The sequence below is a fragment of the Andrena cerasifolii genome, chromosome 6, assembly GCF_050908995.1.
Source record: "Andrena cerasifolii isolate SP2316 chromosome 6, iyAndCera1_principal, whole genome shotgun sequence".
NCBI lineage: Eukaryota > Metazoa > Arthropoda > Insecta > Hymenoptera > Andrenidae > Andrena > Andrena cerasifolii.
The window spans coordinates 9,861,004-9,880,481 of record NC_135123.1 but is presented as its reverse complement, the minus strand read 5'-3'; the positions used below and the strand labels follow the sequence as shown (position 1 = coordinate 9,880,481).

At 45.9% G+C, this 19,478-nt stretch overlaps 4 protein-coding genes across 8 annotated transcripts in view; 2 read left to right on the top strand and 2 right to left on the bottom strand.

Moving 5' to 3' along the window:
- Positions 1-19,478, bottom strand: part of LOC143370453 (dehydrogenase/reductase SDR family member 7) — a 109,741-nt gene that overhangs the window by 36,483 nt on the left and 53,780 nt on the right. The gene's annotated exons all lie outside the window — the stretch shown is intronic.
- Positions 447-3,591, top strand: LOC143370344 (angio-associated migratory cell protein). The gene is made up of 8 exons (XM_076815343.1): positions 447-604; positions 747-954; positions 1,062-1,318; positions 1,394-1,538; positions 2,258-2,457; positions 2,522-2,719; positions 2,795-2,976; positions 3,389-3,591. The coding sequence occupies exons 2-8, from the start codon at positions 759-761 to the stop codon at positions 3,456-3,458; spliced, it is 1,248 nt and encodes a 415-aa protein (XP_076671458.1). The 5' UTR covers positions 447-604; positions 747-758; the 3' UTR covers positions 3,459-3,591.
- Positions 3,479-5,359, bottom strand: LOC143370347 (UPF0598 protein CG30010). The gene is made up of 4 exons (XM_076815345.1): positions 4,933-5,359; positions 4,807-4,855; positions 3,896-4,116; positions 3,479-3,828 (listed from the first exon to the last, which is right to left on the bottom strand). Exons 1-4 carry the CDS (start codon positions 5,086-5,088, stop codon positions 3,589-3,591), a joined length of 666 nt encoding a protein of 221 aa, XP_076671460.1. The 5' UTR covers positions 5,089-5,359; the 3' UTR covers positions 3,479-3,588.
- On the top strand, positions 5,479-14,902 carry Kat80 (katanin p80). 5 transcript variants are annotated; one of them, XM_076815338.1, is made up of 16 exons: positions 5,480-5,655; positions 5,741-5,806; positions 6,091-6,221; positions 6,368-6,712; positions 6,791-6,981; positions 7,046-7,196; positions 7,276-7,439; positions 7,509-7,630; positions 7,813-7,866; positions 8,009-8,552; positions 8,646-8,946; positions 9,032-9,211; positions 9,318-9,394; positions 9,478-9,552; positions 12,274-12,393; positions 12,468-14,902. In XM_076815338.1, the coding sequence occupies exons 2-16, from the start codon at positions 5,773-5,775 to the stop codon at positions 12,598-12,600; spliced, it is 2,622 nt and encodes an 873-aa protein (XP_076671453.1). In that variant the 5' UTR covers positions 5,480-5,655; positions 5,741-5,772; the 3' UTR covers positions 12,601-14,902. The 5 variants fall into 5 exon arrangements, with proteins under 5 accessions (XP_076671454.1, XP_076671453.1, XP_076671457.1 ...); XM_076815339.1 differs by having other exon boundaries at positions 5,479-5,806; positions 8,009-8,528; XM_076815342.1 differs by having other exon boundaries at positions 5,480-5,806; positions 8,009-8,528; positions 8,712-8,946.

The following is a 19,478-nucleotide window of genomic DNA, read 5'->3' as shown; positions in this document are numbered from 1 at the left end:
TGCATAGACTACGTTTGCTTATTATTCAATTTACAGACATCTGTGATTAGATCACAATTATGTAACAAGTGGTTTCGAAACGCTACGCTATAAAATCGGTGGACATTGAACCGGTAATTGGGAATGAGACAATGTGTCTCCAATGATCTTTCATATAAGAACTTACTAATGTTTCCATTGATATCGCTATTGTTATTAATTAACGCGATTTGATATGACAGATAACGTTGTTTTGTTAGAAAATAAATTTAAACTTTCATAATGGTTCTTTGATATTCATTGGCTTGTTAATTAAGCCTATACTTAATTTGTTCTAATGCTTTCTGGATTTGAACTTTTGATTATCTACGGTTCTTCGAGAAAATTACCTTAACTATTGTTGGTAAATGGGTTGAATGCTTGGTCTTTCCTTTGTAGATGTCGCGACCGGTATAAAACCGCGCGCGGCAGTGCCAACAAAATGTAAAAATTCCCTATAATTGAGATAGTACGCGATTTCCAAATCAGCTGGTGTTCACGGGATCGGAACGTTGTTGACGGGTGTTTAAACTTTAATTTTCTCGAACAATAGATTACGAGTTTTGATTTTACTCATTGGACAGAGGTAAGCATCTATTGCCACGCAGATTTTTCACTCGAAAGGAACGATAACCCGTTGTTATCCCTATATTCTCTGTTTCACTTGTGGCCTGGCCAAAGTGTACTTGTAACTCTTTAAAATCTGACCTGTTGCACGCTTTATTGAGGTTTTAAGGCAGATGACGCAGAAGGACACCCCGCCATCCTCTCCAGACATGAATAACCAAGTGGAAGAAGAGGATATGTTATACATAGGCGATGTTGACGAAGTGATAGATGCGTTTGACAGCGGAGATGCTGGAGACGAAGATGCAATGAACGAAGACCTGCCAGAAGGGGGGAACGCAATTTGTGTGTTCAGCGGTCACAAAAGAGGTGAAGGAAATTCCAGACGCTGCGGCGACATTAATACTGTAAACTATTGTGACTTTACTTGAAGAATTCGGGTTCCGTCTTCTATGGTTTCTCCTTAAATCATTCAGGTTCTGTCTTCTGCGGTTCTCTGACCAAAAATGGGAAGCTGGCTGCCACGGGAGGCGAAGAGGACAAAGCCTACATTTGGGACACATCCTCTGGAGAGATTATTCTCGATTGCATAGGACACAAAGATAGTATTATCTTTTCGGAGTTCAATTACGACGAATCGTACTTGGCTACTGGAGACATGAGTGGTATGATACAAGTTTGGAGAGTAGCTGATAAAGCCCGAATTTGGGAGTACAACATGGGTGATGCAACGGTGGGTTTAATTTCTATGATCGCGCTTCAGGTTGCCGAGCAACTGTAAAAGGGAGAATTACTTTTGTTATTGCAGTGGATGAAGTGGCACATGGCAGCTAATATTTTATTAGCAGGGTCTGTTGACGGAGAAATCTACATGTGGAAAATACCTGACGGAGATTGCAAAGTTTTCCAAGGATATGGTTGTCGGGCGGAGACTGGGGCAATATTCTCGGATGGTATTCGTTCTTCGCATCGATCTTGATGATTAAAGGGTCATTCTGGTAATCTCGCCCCAAAATTCGGCAACATTCAGCTTTTTTTTCTCATTGAATCAATGAATAACAATGTCAAAGTTTTTTTTTCATTTATTGAGCTACTTTTAATGAATACGGAACAATTTTTTAAATACACCTTTAACTGTGTTTTTTCAGTGTTATCTGGAGTTAAAAATCGCGCCTTTGAAAAGACGGCGGGAGTGATTTCAGTTCACAGACTCAATTGAAACAAAAATACCAAGCTGATTCTTAATCATTATGAGTACCGCTATCGCAGGTGCCAGAATTGGCCACGTAAGTCAAAATTTAACAAAATTGCGGGCATTCAAACTTCAAGTAAGAATAGAAAATTTCGAAACTTGATTGAATACGCGCAATTTTGTTGAATTTTGACTTACGTGGCTAATTCTGGCACCTGCGATAGCGGTACTCATAATAATTAAGAATCAGCTTGGTTTTCTTCTTTCAGATGAGTCTGTGAGCTTAAATCACTCCCGCCAGGGAGGTATTTCTTTTCAAAGGCGTGATTTTGTAGCTTAATAAATGAAAAAAAAAGTTTGACATTGTTATTCATTGTATTCACTGAGAAAAAAAGCCTGAATGTTGCCGAATTTTGCGGCGTGATTACCAGAATGACCTCTTAAACCGTACTTGTGCTTTAATCGAATATCATTTTTCAGGCAAACGTATCGTAGTGGGATATGGAAACGGGATGATTAAAATAATAGATTTGAAAACGGGTTCCGTTTTGTCATCGGTTTCTTCTGCGCCGGGTCATTCCTCTACCATAACTACCCTCGACTGCCATTCCGATAACAATCTAATTCTCTCAGCAGCTGTGGACGGGAAGACTATAATCAGTACATCAAACACTGGCAAGGTAATACAAACAGACCCGCAATATTCGACGTAAGAATCAAGGTAATATGACGTAAATTTCTTAGATCGTTTCGATTCTACAAAACCTTAATAATCGCGAACAAAATGACACCATGAGCACCGACCAAGATCCTGAGAATGGCGAAGGGAATGCTGATAGTAATTGGGTAGAAACAGCAGCTTTCTGCAAAGACCCTGGATTCCCAGTTGCAGCGACTGGTACCGTTAACGGGGAAATTTTTATCTGGGATATTTCAAAGAAGGTAATACAGCTTTCCCCCTATAAACCTGTCCTTATTTAGCGCCTCGCAATATTGATTTCTACTGAACCTATTTAGGTACTACGGCAGAAAATAGAGCAGGAAAGCGGTGTGTCTAAACTGGTATGGAAGGGAAACACATCGCTTCTGTTTTCAGCTGGATTAGACGGTATTCTCAGGTGTTTCGATGCAAAAACTGGGCAATGTACACAGACATTCACCGGGCACACAGCGGATATTCTTGATCTATATATATCAGAGTAAGTTGCGGCAATTACTAATCCCTATTTTAGGGGCCGTCCTTAAATTACGTAAGGGTAATTTTGGCGATTTCTTAGCCCCTCCCTCCTCCAGTATAAGAATTCGTAAGATTTGATATTGCAGCCGCCTCCTTACGTAATATTTTTTATATTGTATTTTTTTAGTTATTAAACTGATTCTATGTTTCGGGAAATTTAAACCAAAACTACTTTTCTGGAGCATTAATGATAGAATTTGTATTTATTGAAAATTAGGTTGAAAAATATTACGCAAGACGCTACCCCTTTGTAAGAAAACGTAAGAAATTCGCGACCCCCTCTCCCTCCAAAAAAGCCTTACGTAATTTAAAAACGACCCCTTATGCTTCTTTAGAATCTTAACGAAAGAGCGTGTAATAAAAATACTTTTCAGAAACGGAGAAAGGGCACTGACAACATCCGACGATACAACGGCTAGGGTTTTTGATATCTCACTAGCGTAATCTATTACATAGACGAGAAATATACAAAATCTTTGTTATTATCTAAAACATATGTACATTTTATCAAAGTTGTTCATATATACATTGTCATTTGTTTCCTTTTTTAATTACAAATGAAGTTTATTTATTTTTATCTGATAGCCTGCATTATTTTATCCTTACACCATTCGGAATCGAGAGAGTACCTTTTATCCTTCCATACGAAATGAGTCGGACTATTTTCCTCACCTTCCTCGAAACTGAATAACGAGCTAAGCTCAATTGCGATTTTTGATCTTATCAGACCAATTCCTCCCACCTTTTCCGGTGCGGGGTGATAGATCCTTCCCGACCCGACATTCATATACAATTTCTCTGGCTCAAACGGTACCTACAACGAATTTATCATAGAGAACCAAAGCAGCTGCAAAATTATAAAACATTAAAACTATACCTACCATTAGCAATTCTTCCGCGTGAGCATAACCAAACCAATCTTTCATTTCGCCTGTCTCGCTGTCTTCTTTCTCAACAATTTTCGTAAAGACTATGGGTAAATCATCGCATCTCACATAATTCCTCTCCGGACCACAAAGAGAAACGTACGGAAAGTCTTTCATATATCGTTTAGTATCATTTCTCTTCAACCGCTTGAAAAAGAATGCCAGAAATTTTTTCTCTAAAATAATACGTCCCGCGTAACATTCAAATCTAAGTGCAACAAACTTCCTCAGTGGTTATACAGTAAGTAAAAAAGTATTTGGACGCTTTTTAAAATCGCATAACTTTTTTAGAATTGGTCCAAACGACATGAGTTTTTTTCAGAAGCTAGGATTAGTTTGCTAAGTGATGTGTTTCGTCGTTTTGAAAAAAAGGGATTTGGTCAGAATAGCAAAAAAAATAGTGAAGGTCGTTTTTTAAACTTTTTTTGTGAGCCTGTAATGAAAATTCAAAAAATCCGTTTGTAGATTGAAGTAAGTTACATACATGCCTAAAATTTCATCAAAATCGGTTAACGTGCTCTCGCAGAAAAATCGCGAAATTCCCGAAATCAGTGATTTTCGACCTCACTCCGCGATCTTTAAGCGTTTATAGCTCGGAGCAATGTTAACCGATTTTGATGAAATTTTAGGCATGTAACTTACTTCAATCTACAAACGTGTTTTTTGAATTTTCATTACGGGCTCACAAAAAAAAGTTTAAAAAACGACCTTTACGTGCATTTTTTTCAAAACAACAAAACACATCACTTAGCAAACTAATCCTTCTAGCTTCTAAAAAAAACTCATGTCGTTTGGACCAATTCTAAAAAAGTTACGCGACTTTAAAAAGCGTCCAAATACTTTATTTACTAACTGTACATACTTACCTTTGAAGCACGATGTGAAGTTTTTCATGCGAGCATCATCCAGAAACAGCTACAACACGAAAATCAGAAGAATCAGAGTACAATCAACTCCACCTGTTTTTCCTCTACCAAAAGAATAAACAGTACCATGCCTTGGTGATCGATATAATAAAAGTACTCCCGAACTCTAGGTTCAGGTGACTGTCCTTGCACGTATTCTACATGGTGCCTCCTGAGTGCCTCCAAGTAAACTGACTTTTTAGTTACAATCCTGAGGATACGTGGACGCAACAGAGGGATCATTTTCAATCGACTTGAACGAATTACCGGAATTGCCCTGTGTATAAAATTCTAACGATCCCAACGACCATAACCCCACTTTTAACCGTTTACCATCCAGTATTCACAAATCATCGTTATGTCACGCACGATGCAAAGTGCATAAGGTCATGTAACAAGGCGGCGTACTTTAACGACATAATTAATGAGACACGACACAGCCACCAGTAGCGGCTTTATCGATGTTTCTTTACATCGGAGGCGTCGATCGTGTTTGACTTTTTGACAGTAGCCACGGTCGAATTGAATTTATCCAATCGACCGGAGTACTGGTGACATCTGGCGCGATCGATTGGAACGTGATATCTCGATAGAAACAGACATTCGATATTTCTCAACGTCACGTTAGTTCGGTCGCGCTACCCACGGCCAGGCAGATTCAAGAAATGAGATACGACGAAGTCGCGGAGGGAACGGTTTCTGAGAACGGACAGAAAATTCAGGGAGAGGATCGCCTTCAGGACCAGACCGCGGCGAGATGCTGCCGCCCCGTTGAACCGTCGTCGCCCCACCGACGCTAATAGCACTGAAGTAAAAATGTTACCCACTAATTCCAGCAAAAAAAAATTCTGCATCCGCGAGCTGAATTCTGAAATTGTTGTCGTTGCCAAATAAGTCGTGCACAACGCGAGCCTGCGGCCCCGGAATATGGCTTCGTCCACGAAGAGATCATGGAAACTCCGTAAGTGACCTGTTCCCAGCCGTGTCCCGTGCTATTTATTCGTTTTCCTGTCGACTGCTGCGCGCGTCCAATGAATCCCTTTCTGGCGCTCTCTCGCCCGTCACGGGTAAACAATTTTCTGTTTACAAATCGATCGATACGATCCGCCTATGGAGCTGTTAATTTCATCTCCCTATTATGGTCATAACCTTCCCCGAATGGGACGAACGTTGCATTCGCCGTGTCATTGGATGCTGGCATCCTGTTCGGACGCCTTCAAACAGCGATGCTCGCTTTCTGTGCAGAGGATTTCGTCGCCCACTCGTCCAATGTCAATTGCCTGGCGCTAGGTCACAAGTCCGGACGTGTCCTGGTCACTGGCGGCGATGACAAGAAAGTGAACCTATGGGCGGTTGGGAAGCAGAATTGTATTATGGTATTCCAATTCTTTTCTATAGTTAGTTGCGGAAGGGATCTTTCGTGTCGCAGAAGTGATTCCTGGTTGGAACCGTTGAACGCTTTCTTATATCGAACGTTGTATTTAATTCGCTGTGTGTACACGTAGTATTCTGTCCTTTGTAGAGCCTGAGTGGCCACACCACTCCGATAGAATGCGTAAGATTCGGGCAAACAGAGGACTTAGTATGCGCTGGCTCGCAGACGGGGGCATTGAAAATTTGGGACCTGGAACACGCCAAACTGGCTCGCACATTAACGGGACACAAAGCTGGTATACGTTGCATGGACTTCCATCCTTACGGAGAGCTACTGGCATCTGGAAGCTTGGATACCGCGATCAAGCTGTGGGACATTAGGAGGAAAGGCTGTATCTTCACGTACAAAGGGCACAATAGGATGGTGAATAGTTTAAAATTTAGTCCCGATGGCCAGTGGATCGCTAGCGCAGGAGAGGAAGGAATGGTGAAGGTAACGTCGCCTCAGGGGTTTCTCTGATACAATGCTAGTTAATATCGCTGATTAATGATCACCTTGGTTTTGGAGCAGTTGTGGGATTTGAGGGCCGGCAGACAGCTTAGGGAATTCTCCGAACACAGAGGTCCGGCAACAACGGTAGAGTTTCATCCCCATGAATTCCTACTAGCCAGTGGCAGCGCAGACAGAACAGTTCACTTCTGGGACTTGGAATCATTTCAACTTGTATCATCTACAGAGCAAAGCCACTCCAGCGCGATCCGGTGAGTGTGTTAGCATTGTTACGAGCTTCGCTCGTTTTATTAATGCATCTAATTTTTTCTTCAGGTGCCTGTATTTCAGCCAAGGCGGAGAATGTCTGTTTGCTGGCTGCCATGATGTGTTAAAGGTTTATGGTTGGGAGCCAGGTCGAACGTTAGATTCAGTTCCAACCGGCTGGGGAAAAGTACAGGATATAGCTGTAGCTCAGAACCAGCTGGTAAGACGATATTAACTGATAAAAATTGATACATCTATGTTAAATCGTTCACTGAAACCCGCTCCTACAAATATCTCAGATTGGCGCAAGCTTCCACACGGCGAATGTTGTTCTGTACGTGTGTGATTTGAAGAAAATCGCTCCGTTAGGAGGTGTTTCGACGTCCGGTTCACCGTTTAGTCATGGGAATTCGTTGAGGAAAAGCTTCTCCAGGGAAAGACCACCTGGATTAAAAAAGCACACGTAAGTTGGACAAAGCGATTTTGCGGTAAGTGTTAGTTTCTACGTGTAATCACGACGTTTCGATTGCAGGCTAGATGTGCGAACCATAGAAGAGGCGGACAAGTCAGGAACCGACCCAGAGGATGAAGTCACGTTCGCGGACATCCCCAACGTAACCGAGTATCACGACGTCTTTCAACCGAACAGGGCACGTAAGTGTCGGATAATTTCATTCAACTCATTCCTCGTTGCAAGATTCGATTGTCTATCGTAACTTACTCCAACTTCTAACCGTTCGCCTGTAATCACGAGCCTGAGACCATAAAAGCATCTTAAAATTGAATGTTGTGACGTACGGTTTGTGAACGAGCATGCTGTGCACGATATGTTTCAGTGTCTCGCACACCACCTCCAGAACCTGAGGCTTTCCAGGAGCCTCAAGAAGTAGGTGAGTTTCTTGTAAAAGAAGCCCCCCCCTCCGCGTCCTTCTTTCAGAGCAAACAATGCATGGACGTTGACTTCCAAAATTTCGCATGCGACACCGCAACACTCTCCATTTGTACATTGGCCCGTGCTCGTTTGGCTTACAGATCCCACGCAGCCGCAGATACTGCAGAATCTTTCTACCTCAATGTCGAATCTAAGTACGGCGGAGCCAGAGGAAGTTCCGCCCATACCGTCACCCTCGTCCCCTCCGCCGCCCGCGCCGACGTTATCGTTAACGAAGCCCGTACCAGTGCGTGTTCAACCGATCAAATCCTCGCCGCCGGTTCAGAGAAACGCGATCACCTCCACCAGCCAGATCAAGGCGAACCTGCAGACGAACAACGGCCTTGGCAGGGTGTCCAAGAACTTCGCCTCCATACCACCCCTTAGACAGAGCATCACTCCTCTTCCTGGGAAAAAGAGCGGTCCTATCAGCGACATAGGAACGCACCCACAACCCCTGGGCCCGCAGAGATCGAACTCTACGCTGACACCGCGAGTGGCGCCCATGGCCGCCGTTCTTCCAGTGATGGACGATGGGAAGTTGAAGAACAGAGCACCTAGCCCCGATTCTCCCAAGCATTACCTGAAGAGGCAGAGCAGCTGCAGGGACGGAGAACAGGGGTACGAAAGCGATTACCCGGTACAGTGAGTACACAGAGACTCATTTCTAGATGTTACTGTTACGTTGTTTGGCGTTATGGTGGACACGGTCCAACAAAGTTTTCAACATTCTTGCAGAATTAATAGTATAAGGCACAGCCCCTCCGATCCTGCGTTAAACAGGCCGAATTCTGCGCAATCTAGGTCCACCTCGTTGAACCGAAACTTTGCTACCTCAACGTCGCTGTCCGCGCGCAACGCTTCCACAGCCACAACGTTCGCGGCGAAGAAGTCGAACAAAGCTCAAGTGCCACCGAATCCTAAGGTGGACGTACGATCGGCTCAAATCAGGCCCAACGTCGACAACACGGAGAAGGAAGAGTTTGTCCCCATGAGCGCTGACAAACCGTACGGCCTAGACGTCGAAACTTTCCTACCGGTAAGTACAGCCAGCTGCCGCGCCGATGTTCTCAGACTTTACAGCTGAAAATAGAAATGAGAAGGTGTGACCTTTCCCTCCATAGAATCATTATACAAGATCAACCGCGTTTGGCTACCCTCAAGTGGGAGTTCTGAACGAAATGTCGGAGGCCGAGGTACTCAACAGCATGATGCGCGGCCACGAGTCGATGATGGCAGTGCTTACGAATCGGAATCGTTCCTTGCAAATCGTCTACTCCCTCTGGCACAATAAGGATCTTAAGGTACTTGTATCTCCGTATCTTTCACAGTCGCAGGACTGCAGAACACAGAAATTCAAACTGCTAAAACTAGTGAGAGTAAGATTAAAGAAAGACACGAAACTTTCAGGCCGCAGTGGAGTCAGCCGTGGCGATGAACGATCTCTCGGTGATCGTGGATCTGCTAGGGATACTCACCCTGAAACCGTAAGTACAATAATCTCGCGAAACCTTAATAGACACCTTTACCCTCCACTCTCAAATTCTCACCAACGATTCTATCCCCTCAGAACAATGTGGAACCTGGACCTGTGCAACTCCCTGCTCGGCCCGATCGGCGATCTCCTACAAAGTAAATACGAAATGTAAGTAAAGAAGCTTTTTTTTTTATTAACAATGCGAGCTACGATTCAGCGTGTCCGTTCGCGCGCGCGCATCATCGTCTAATGTTACCTTCGCTTTCCACGCGAAACACTACACCCTCTGTGAATTAAAGAAAATCGAGACACCCCTTTTGCCAGGGGGTCGAGTTCTCGAATGGCGGCGGACACGCGAGCGCGGGAGCAAACAGGGTGTTCTCGAGTGGGGTAGCGGTGCTCTTCAGGCCGCTCGCAAAACTGTATGGGAATGGCTAATTCGGGCCAACGGGGAAACACGAGGCGAAGGGGGTGAGGGTTCGCGAAATTAGCCGAGACAATGGGAGACAGCGGCAGATGCAAATTCGAGCCTCGATTCGTCGCTGTCGCGACCCGCATTGTTCGGCGATTCAAGCTCCGAGGGCCACGCATATGTTGGCAGGCTCTTCACTGACAGTTACTGACAGATCCTCCTTTTTTTCACGTTTCTGTTGATGACTGACAGTCGATCATAAATATTAACGATCGTGTAAGAAGATCCATGTACTTTTGTATTTAAATGCTCTTTCTACATTTCATATAGAAATTCCTATTATTTTTAATATTAATTCAATTTACGTCTCGATGAAACATTTGCATTCGCTTTTCTAAGGGGTTGTAAAACGGTTTGCCGATCTACCAAGGAACGGAGGGAAGAATACAACGGCTCGTGCGACTGGCGCATGGAACAGTGCAATTAACTCGACGCCCAGTTACAAGCTGTTGCCATTGCGCTGTCGTGACGAGAAACGAGCATTTCCTTTCACGTGGGCATCGGTTATCCGTTCCTCCCTGCCCCGTGCTTCGCCTAATTACGCGCACGGCCGTATTATGAATTCTACGCGCCTATTCACTTCGCGTCAATCATGGCGCAGCCCCTCCTAACGCATAATCAATGCACCCTGGCAGGTGTCGAGTTGAATTTCAGTGGAATCCTCTCGATAGGATCTATCGACCTGTACTCGCTTCAATTAATTCCCCGTGTATTAATCAAACGATAAACCAATCATTGCACGATCTAATAATAGCGCGTCCGCCGGTGATTCGTGGCTAGCAGCGTGGAAAATTGCCGTTCCATTCATTACGCGTCGACTTATTACGGCGATCGTCTCTGCGATTCTCCTTCTGCTTGTGTCATTGCTATTATTAGAGCGTGTAAGAAAAAATAAGTATCCAGAGGTCGAACTTGTGACACTCCAGTAGCCATCGACGAAGGATTCCAAGTTGTGCTGGTATTAATCAGGATTTAGGGAAATAGAAAAGTAGTGGAGGCATTGAATCCCCAATCTCAGAACTTATAAAGTAGATTTCGCATCCGTGTTACCATTTCAGTTGTTGTATTTGACCGGTATCGAGGTTTCTCTTACAAACACGAGCTCTTCGCTTCCTCTGCTTTTCGTGGTCAAGCTTTCACGGTCGTCGATCGTGAAACCTGTCTCCAGACGATACCACCATAAAAGCGAATTCAGACTGATTGTCTGTCGTTGAACAGCTGCTGTCCACGATCACTGGACGCAACAGCCGAGTTTAGCCGTTTCTGGGGCCCCCCTTTTTGTATCTGTTCCGCTGGTCGATTAAGTCGAAACGAAAGGGAACATTATCGAATCGCATGCACGTAGCAATGGAACCGATCAAGGGATCGCGTCTCTTGTCAATTTAAAGTAACATATTAATTATTCAGTACACGAGTTAATTTTTTATCTAACATTTTCGAGCTCCGAAATTGCCGCACTCCCGCGGAGCGGCAGCCACCCCCTAATTAGCTACTCCAGCACGGAATCCGCGAGATTGATTGCCGACAAGGACAGGCAGGTTTGCCGAACGGCAAACGCGAATTTCTGCACAGCGAATCGCCGCGAGTCCGCGCTGATTACGGTGCTTTCGAGTCACGGTCCGACAGCCGTCGAAAGGGTGAATCCAGCCAGCAAATTGCCGACTAAATATACACAACTCGGTGGCGTAATGCAGTGCAGTTTGCATATAACTACTCGCCGTTTTCACGGCTCGTTCGTCACGGGCTCTCGTCCTGGTGGAAGGTGGTGGGCTCGTGAGAAAAAAAAAGGAGCAGCCAGCCGATGAATATTCGATCGGATGCCGCGTGCCACGCCGAGGAGGGGTCGTTCCGCATTCTGCAATCGTTTCCCGATTCGTCGATCCCCCTACCCTTCATAATTCCAAGATTCATCCGCCAAAAGAGAAGAAGAAACAGAGAGAGTGTCCCAAAAAGTGAAATAACAGAAAATATTCGCTTCGGAGCATCAACCCAGAGACATTCGTCAGCGTCGCGCGATGGAGATAGGAGTAATGTTTTAAATTCGACGATTCTAGTGGAAATTGTCCACGGGACGTTTAGGGGCGAGCGTTGGACGTAACGTGGAACATTTATGAGGCGGCTCGCGCGATTCGTCTCGCCGATTCGAACGGGAGCCCGCGCGAACCCTTTATCGCCGTACGAAAGCGAGCGTGGCTAATCGCGCCGCCAAGCCTTTCGTGCCTTTCGTTATTTATTGGCGCCGTTATGGGCTAATAACACGTTTCGGTGCAAACCAGGCGTGACAAGCCACCGGTGGGCGTCGGCGAGCACGCGCGCTTTCTCATCCCTTAGTCCCTGCACGCGTGAGTTTCTAGGCGAGGGGGCGAGGCTAGCGTGGGGGGTAGTAAAGCAGTTTTGGTTCTGGGTGATTGTTTCAGGTACATAGCCGTGGGCTCCTCGGCGTTGAGACTGATCCTGCGGAACTTCGCGTCGGTGATTAAGTCGAACGTGGAGGCGCCTCTTCACACGATCGGGGTGGACGTGTCTCGGGAGGAGCGGTGAGTTTTGTTAAATTAATGTGGATTACTGGCGTCTGTAATTAGTAAGCTAATACCAAGCACGGCGTTAACAGGTACCACAAGTGTCTCTCCTGCTACGAGAAGCTCTCGACGATCAGAGGCATCCTCCTGAAGAGGCAGGCGACGCCAGGCAAGATGGGCGCGTCGTTCCGCGAGCTGGCGGTTCTGATAAGAAGCCTCGAGTGACCACGGCTGAGGCACCTCGTCAACCCCACCGCCAGGCTCGTCGTTACCTGACAGAGGCTCGACAAGGACCAAGGGCGAAGTCGAAGAGCGTCCACCACGGAGGCACGCAGAGGACAGCCACCCTCATTCGAGCTCCTCCACCCGCGGAATCGCTGGATCAACGGATCGACGCGCCGTGGCTCGCAGCTTCCTTCTCCCTGCAGCACTTTTCGATTCCTCGTCTCCAATCGCCGGAAAACTTGGAGGGAAAACAGCAGCGGGAACCGTTGAACACCTGCCGCGCGACGACGACGGCGATTGATGCTGCGACGAAGCTCGGCTGGGATTTTAGTAAACGATCGTTAGAGAGAAAGAGAGATAAACTCGGAGTGAATGTAGCACGAGTGTTGTTCGTCGGCTCGATGAACAATGTCGAGAGACTGCGCGTTCCCTTCCCCTTGGAAAAGGAGGGGATCGAGCCACCCTGTGGCTCGGAGTGAACGGGATGCGGAATGGAAAAGTTTCGTCGATCGAACGCCTCGGAGGTGACGCATCAAAATTTTATAGGTTTCTCGTATGGGGCGCGAGCGCGCCCGCGACCAGCTGTACCCGATCATTGTAAAGTGTATACACTATATATAATATATTGCGCTATATTATATACATATTATAGATATAAATATATTTCCGATGTACGCATCGTTACACGGTGGGTTTATAAAGGTTCGATGCGCCTGGCTTCCCGGATAGGAGGAGCGCCGAGCGAGAGGATCGACGAAACTTTTCCCCGCCTACTGCTTTTTCTTTTGTCGCGCCCGTTAGAGAATGGGGCCGGCGTTTCGACGGCCTTCTTGCCAGTCTCGCGTGATCCCGAGCGCGAGCCCCGGAGTTTAACCCTGACACCGAACACGATGAACTAAGCGACGATGATCAACGTTGACACGCGAGTTTAATTAAGGCGTAGGTAGTAACACTTTTTTCTAGAGTAACAGAAAAAGGAGAAGATAACAAATTGTATTTTTGCAAGAGCCATTTTGCGTCCGTTCATTAATAAAAGTGAGAAAAAAAAAGAGAGAGAGAAGGTACTCTAATCGTAGGTGTGTCTTGAAACCCCATGAAATCGCACGAAATGGAACGAATTGGTTCAACGAGGACGATCGGAAAGGGAGACGAGAATATCCTTTCGTAATCTTTGCTCTTTGGACCACAGAGGGGCCTGTCGTCTCTGCTGTATTTTTTTACCAAATCTACAATCGTTTTTCAACAATTCGGGCCCGACAAAGTTCTCACGGGGCGGGGGAAAGTCGAAGAGTTCGCGGGAAGAGAGGAGAAGTAATTTCCTGGATGAGGCGCGGAGATATCTCGTCGAGTGTGCCGTGGAAACTGATCCGAAGGACCGCCTCGAGTTTTCCTTGTTCGAGCGCGAGACCAATCGACCGTTCCACCGGCACACGGCGTTTCTTTCACCGTCCCCTCGTTCCATTCTCGTCTTCTTTCCGCTGGTCCGTGCCTAACGTCGGCTTAACTTTCCCCGTTTCCCGTGCAATCTTCCCGTCTGCTCGCAGCGAGCGAACGCCGCATTACGAGAGATTTCATGGCCGCTAACGAGCCTCCGGAAAATCTTAACAATTGTACCGATAAAATCGAGCCGATCGAAGGTTCTTCATCGAACGGTCCCACGATAGCGACTGTGCGAACACTAAACTCGATCGCTATCGTTCGACTCCGAAGGGAACGAATTTTTAACGAAACAATTTTTTAAATAACTCTGCTACGATGGATCATTTCTCTCAAATGGGTGCGATGAAATCGCCAGCGCGAAAGCACTCTTACCAAAATCTCGTTTTTGCGAGAGATTTTCCTGCTATTTTTTTGTTAACAAAAAAAAAAACGCTGTACTGATACTCCGCGGAACCTTTCCGGCATCGTGTTCCAGCGACAATGTTTCGGGATCGGAGAAGCAGTCGATCAACTAATATTAAGAACCAGATTTTAACCGAGAGGACAAACGCGTAGGATAAGGATCGATTCTTGTACGTGCATTTAATCGGGAGCGGTCGCTTTCAACCGCTCCGTATCGTATTTCCTTTACCCGACCGTCTCAATCAGTATTTTAATCCACGAGATTCGAGCACTAATCGGAAGCTCGTTAGAAATTGATATTTAAAGTGTTCTAACGATAGGTTTGATGTGGAGAGGAGCTCGAAGGAGGCACGTGTATCAATTTGTAAAATGTACGATATTCCTCGCCCCCGCCCCTACGAATTTTTATTAACAATCTGTTTTTATACCATGTGATCAAGTAAATCGCCTTTACATCTGAGAGATTGATATTTTTCTGCGGCTCCAAGAATCCTGTTTCGATCTGACTCCGAAATTGCAATCGACCGCAGGATGCTCAGGCGTTTCATCATTGCTTTTTAAAAATGAAAGCCGGAGGGGCTGGCTTCAAGCGTTTTCTAAATTTCGTTCGCTCTACTGCGTGGATTAAATGGGAATGAATAGAAAGCAAAGGGTCTCCCGTGGATCCCGATATTTTCGAGTTACGTCCGTTCGGTTCGTCCTTCTTCGATCGCGCAGGATTCCCGGTGGGACAGAGATGGCAAAGGGACGAACTGGAGCGCTGAAAACTCGACGCGCGATTTACCGCTGCTTTAGTTTAAACGACGAGAGAAAACAAAGAGACATCACGAGGAGACTCGTGGTCGGTTCCGTCCAACGTATTTTTGTAAGGGAGAGAAAGTGCGTGAGCCGCGAGAGGGAGAGTGAGTGTGCGTATTATTCCTTTGGCCATCCACTTTCGGATGCGCCCCTAAACACTTCAGCTGCAAGCGACCAGACGTGTGCCACTCAAATCATTATCCTTCCTTTCTCGATCTCTTTTCTCATCACTTAATTAAATACCGCATCCCCGACGATTGCTACTCTATTCTGTACAAACAGGTATTCAATTTTAAGTTCCTGCGCGGAAAACTTGCCCAAGGTTCAATGAAATACTCGCCTCCAGAAGGAGAAGAAGAGGCATTGCGTTCTGCCGCAGCTAAAGTGTTAACAACCCTCTTAAACCGACTCGAGACGCGGGGGAACAACCGAGTTTCCTGCAATTGTTCGGCCACGATGTACATATTACATATACGCCTTCGTTGTTTAAGCCTTTGCACTCCTATCGAACAAATACTACGGGCTGTCTAACGCTCAATTAATTGTAACACGTACAGGCAGACACACACACACACCGGACGATATCGTAGAGCTTACGAGTTAATTAGGGAGTAATTGGACGTAAATAGCTGCAAGTGATACCGATCTTTCGCGCGGCGCGAGCACGCCGCGCTCTTAGATTCCTATCGTCGTAATCTGTTCATTCGATCGTGCCAGTTTATTGTTTTAGAAGACGCATTTTCCCTTACGTTTCACATACTTCTATGTCGCATCGAGATCGTGGAACGTCACACCTGAGATAATCAAACTCGTAGCCGAGCCTCCCCTTTACCCATCCTCTCCGTTCTTTGTTAAACATTTTGGTGGGAGCTGTCGCCAGATAGCACACGATCTTATCGACTAATAACCAGCGATAATAATTACGATGTAATTGAATTAAACGGTACCGCTTGAATCGAGAGACGCTAACACTGGACGCTCGACTAAGGGGGATATATCAGCCTACTATTAATCGTCTAACTACGGACAGTTATAGTTTTGTACGTTATGTAAATAACAATAAGAATATTTTCTATATATTAATCGTAGCCACTTCCCTCGTACTATTTGCGATCGCATCGGTGCAAAGGATTAAAGGGTCGCGGTGAACGCGCAGGGGATGAACGATGTATGCGCACGTTGTTGCTTTTCCGAGAGAGCCCCGAGGAAACGGGCGAGACGATACTGATCGTAAAAGATATCGTTTAAGAATTTTCGTTATTCAGATTCCTTTAATGCATTTGTTAATCATGTTTATTAATTTTATCCATGTTTTCGTTAGCGTGTAATGGTAGAGATAGTGGCGGTAATCTAGCTGGTACTTAATAGCGAACTAGAGCCTTTGATTAATAGAGAGGAGCGTAGACTAATTAGTAAACTACTGTGCCCGGATTTAAAGAAGTCGGTGGAGAAAAACTCTAGGATCCAAATACTACCCCTAGCAGCATTTCTGGTTGGCCCACAGTATCCCCAAGTTGGGAATTAGTTGGCCAACAAAATGCCAACCATAAATGCTACTAGGGACATCTCTATTGCAAGCAAAACGGGACACGGGCGGCGGGAGCCAATGCGAGCGAAGAACCCCCTTGCCCCTGTGACATTTCAACCGACTTCTTTCCATCCGGGCACAGTAGGCTCGCTGGTAATTTAGACGCGCTAGTAACCTGGACTTATTGGCAATCCAGAGTTTCAGATACTAGAAACCCGCGCCCGCTAGTATCCAGCATTTACTAGCACCCTGTTTCTAGATTACTAGGGCCAAGAATAACGGCCTAGTTGTCCAGGTGGATGTACTGAAATCTTCTGTACTAATCGATATCTTCTATGAGACTTACATATCGTTTCTCTCAAATTGTATCTCTAAAAGAACGTTCAAGTGTCTCCTGCTGTGTACAATGTCAAAGAGGAACAGGTGCAGGTTCGGTTGCAATTGTCGTGGGCGATCAGTTACTGGCTCGCATGCTCGGAACGGTACCTCCACGTTCTGGAAATTGGGAACACGCGGATAGGGGTCGAATTAATGGGATTCTTCGATCGACTTGTAACTTATCGAGCTTGCCCTTTCTACTGCCTTAACACTTACCGATTCCTCGTTCCCATGCGCCGTTCAACGTGTTAAACTATAGCGATTAAGGATCAGCCATGGAACGAACTGAGCGTCCGTGTATGGACGATTATGGACGAATAATAACTTTATTCAGAATTTAAGGGTTATTAATTAATTTCACCCTTCTCCCCAAAATGCGCGGGGACATTAAGTTCCATCGAGTTCTTCAGTTGCTCGGAGAAGGAGCAGAGATGGTAGACGGGGAGGATTTACGTAGCGAATAACTCGAGGCTCGGATTGTTTACCCTCCCCGCCGAGATTCGTCGATTAAATCGGCTAACTCATCCATCAACTTCCGCTGCTTTTTTTTTTTTTCTCTCGCCAGTCGACAATGGCGATACGAGGCTGGTGAAAAAAGGAGGAGAGGGCCGATCGCGATTCCTGCGCGGAGAAATCGAGGCGACGATCGAGATACCGTGAAACGAAGCGCAAATATTCGTAATCCGTGAAATATCACGGCCGGTTCTAAAACGCGCCACGCGTGTCGGCTGTTTGCATCTGGATTATGTATTCATGGGATTATGCGAGCCCTGTGAAGGGTGGCCGCGCCGGCAACCCCTTCATCGATCAGAGAAATCGGGCACGACGAACCTCTCCGTCGCAACGGACGTAGTTTACCCTAAGTTTCAATGTTCTTCCACTCTTGACTCGAGTGTCACTCGGGTAGACACCCGCGGCTGATGCAACTTTGAAGTTTCCATATTTAATAACGAGGCTTCCTTGGAAGGCTTCCGTGGAGGACAAATTTGCTTCTAAATTTCGACGTTGACAGGCGAGTCTGCGTGCAGCAGATGCAATTGTACTGTTGGATCTGTAAGCATTACGAATTTAGATACTTTTTATACATAGCGAAGTTGGTAAAACTGTCTATAATATTTAAAAATTTCATATATCTCCTTTGTAGTTGCATTAGTACAGTCGAAATTAGGTATGCAATAAATTAATCAGTGCAATTAATTTTAATTACAGCCCTCTCAGGCCCTTCTTGCACAAAATGGAGAGGTATACAAACAAAACGTTGTTTTCTCACCGTAACTTTTTTATTTATTTAAAATTTGCATAGTATTTGAAAAAATAGAATATCGTCAAAAAATGGTTCTAAAAATAGTCACATCTCTTGTCATCTCCGGGTTGATTTATGTTTGGCTTGGATACGAGTTAGGTCAACGTGGATTCACAAAATTCACCGCAGCTCTGTCAATTTTAAAGGCACTGCAATGAAATTTAAAGGGCGTATGTAGAGTAGATCGAGAAATCTAATAGCACGTTTTATACAAAAGAGGCCGGAGCGTTGCTCGGCCGTTTCTGCGTGCAAGGGTACAATTATATACTGAGGAATATTTCCTGGCACATCTCAGCACTGGTCGCGGTTTTCTTCTTAAACTGCAATCTCCAGCTACGAAAGCCGCGGTGATTTCCCGGCGGTTTCCTCGTCTCTCAGGTGCGTCGGTGGAAAGTGCAGTAGCCGTTGCATCAGGTGCACAGTGCGCTGCCAAGGCCAGGGCTCCTCCCACGTGAAAAGGAAGCCGGTCCTGTTCTTGTTGTGACGGAGATAAGTTAAGCCCTCTTCTTGTCGCCACCTCGAGCGTCGAAAATGCTGTTTTCTCACAAAACGCTAGCAACAATGCCAGCGAAGACGGCGACAGGGGCCCGGCGTAAGCGGATTATCCCTAACTGTAGAAAGCGATACCCGAGCACACACCCGCGCAGATAGTAGGACCGCGCGCACACCGACGCCGGCATCCGCGTCTCTTTCATTGTCAGCGATCTTCAAAGCCATTCTCCTCATTTTCATCGCCCCTTCCTCCGCACCGTCTTGCCCCTAGTCCCGGGGATTCTGCGCCACCGTGCACTCCCTGGCTGTAATCGCTATCTGCCGGAGATCTTCTTCGGGGGAGGAAGCTCATTCTTCTATCGTGCTCGCCGCGTTTTTTTTTTTCTCTGGAAACTCTCTTGTGTCCACCGAGGATGTAATTCTGCGTATGATAGATCGAACAGGGAGGAGGGGTGTCGATCGTGGAAATTGGCGGCTAATGGATGGTTCCCAGGAGATAGGTGCGGGGGTGGAGTCCATTCGGAGGAAGGAAAGTTT

Excerpts from the sequence above, each read along its gene's own strand:
- LOC143370344 (XM_076815343.1), top strand. The coding sequence starts at position 759 with ATGACGCAGAAGGACACCCCGCCATCCTCTCCAGACATGAATAACCAA. Across the intron at positions 955-1,061 it reads GTTCAGCGGTCACAAAAGAG|GTTCTGTCTTCTGCGGTTCT; the intron begins GTGAAGGAAATT and ends TAAATCATTCAG. Across the intron at positions 2,458-2,521 it reads GTACATCAAACACTGGCAAG|ATCGTTTCGATTCTACAAAA; the intron begins GTAATACAAACA and ends TAAATTTCTTAG.
- LOC143370347 (XM_076815345.1), bottom strand. The coding sequence starts at position 5,088 with ATGATCCCTCTGTTGCGTCCACGTATCCTCAGGATTGTAACTAAAAAG. Across the intron at positions 4,856-4,932 it reads ATATCGATCACCAAGGCATG|CTGTTTCTGGATGATGCTCG; the intron begins GTACTGTTTATT and ends TTCGTGTTGTAG. Across the intron at positions 4,117-4,806 it reads CTTCACATCGTGCTTCAAAG|AGAAAAAATTTCTGGCATTC; the intron begins GTAAGTATGTAC and ends GTATTATTTTAG.
- Kat80 (XM_076815338.1), top strand. The coding sequence starts at position 5,773 with ATGGCTTCGTCCACGAAGAGATCATGGAAACTCC. Across the intron at positions 6,713-6,790 it reads GAGAGGAAGGAATGGTGAAG|TTGTGGGATTTGAGGGCCGG; the intron begins GTAACGTCGCCT and ends GTTTTGGAGCAG. Across the intron at positions 7,440-7,508 it reads CCTGGATTAAAAAAGCACAC|GCTAGATGTGCGAACCATAG; the intron begins GTAAGTTGGACA and ends TTTCGATTGCAG.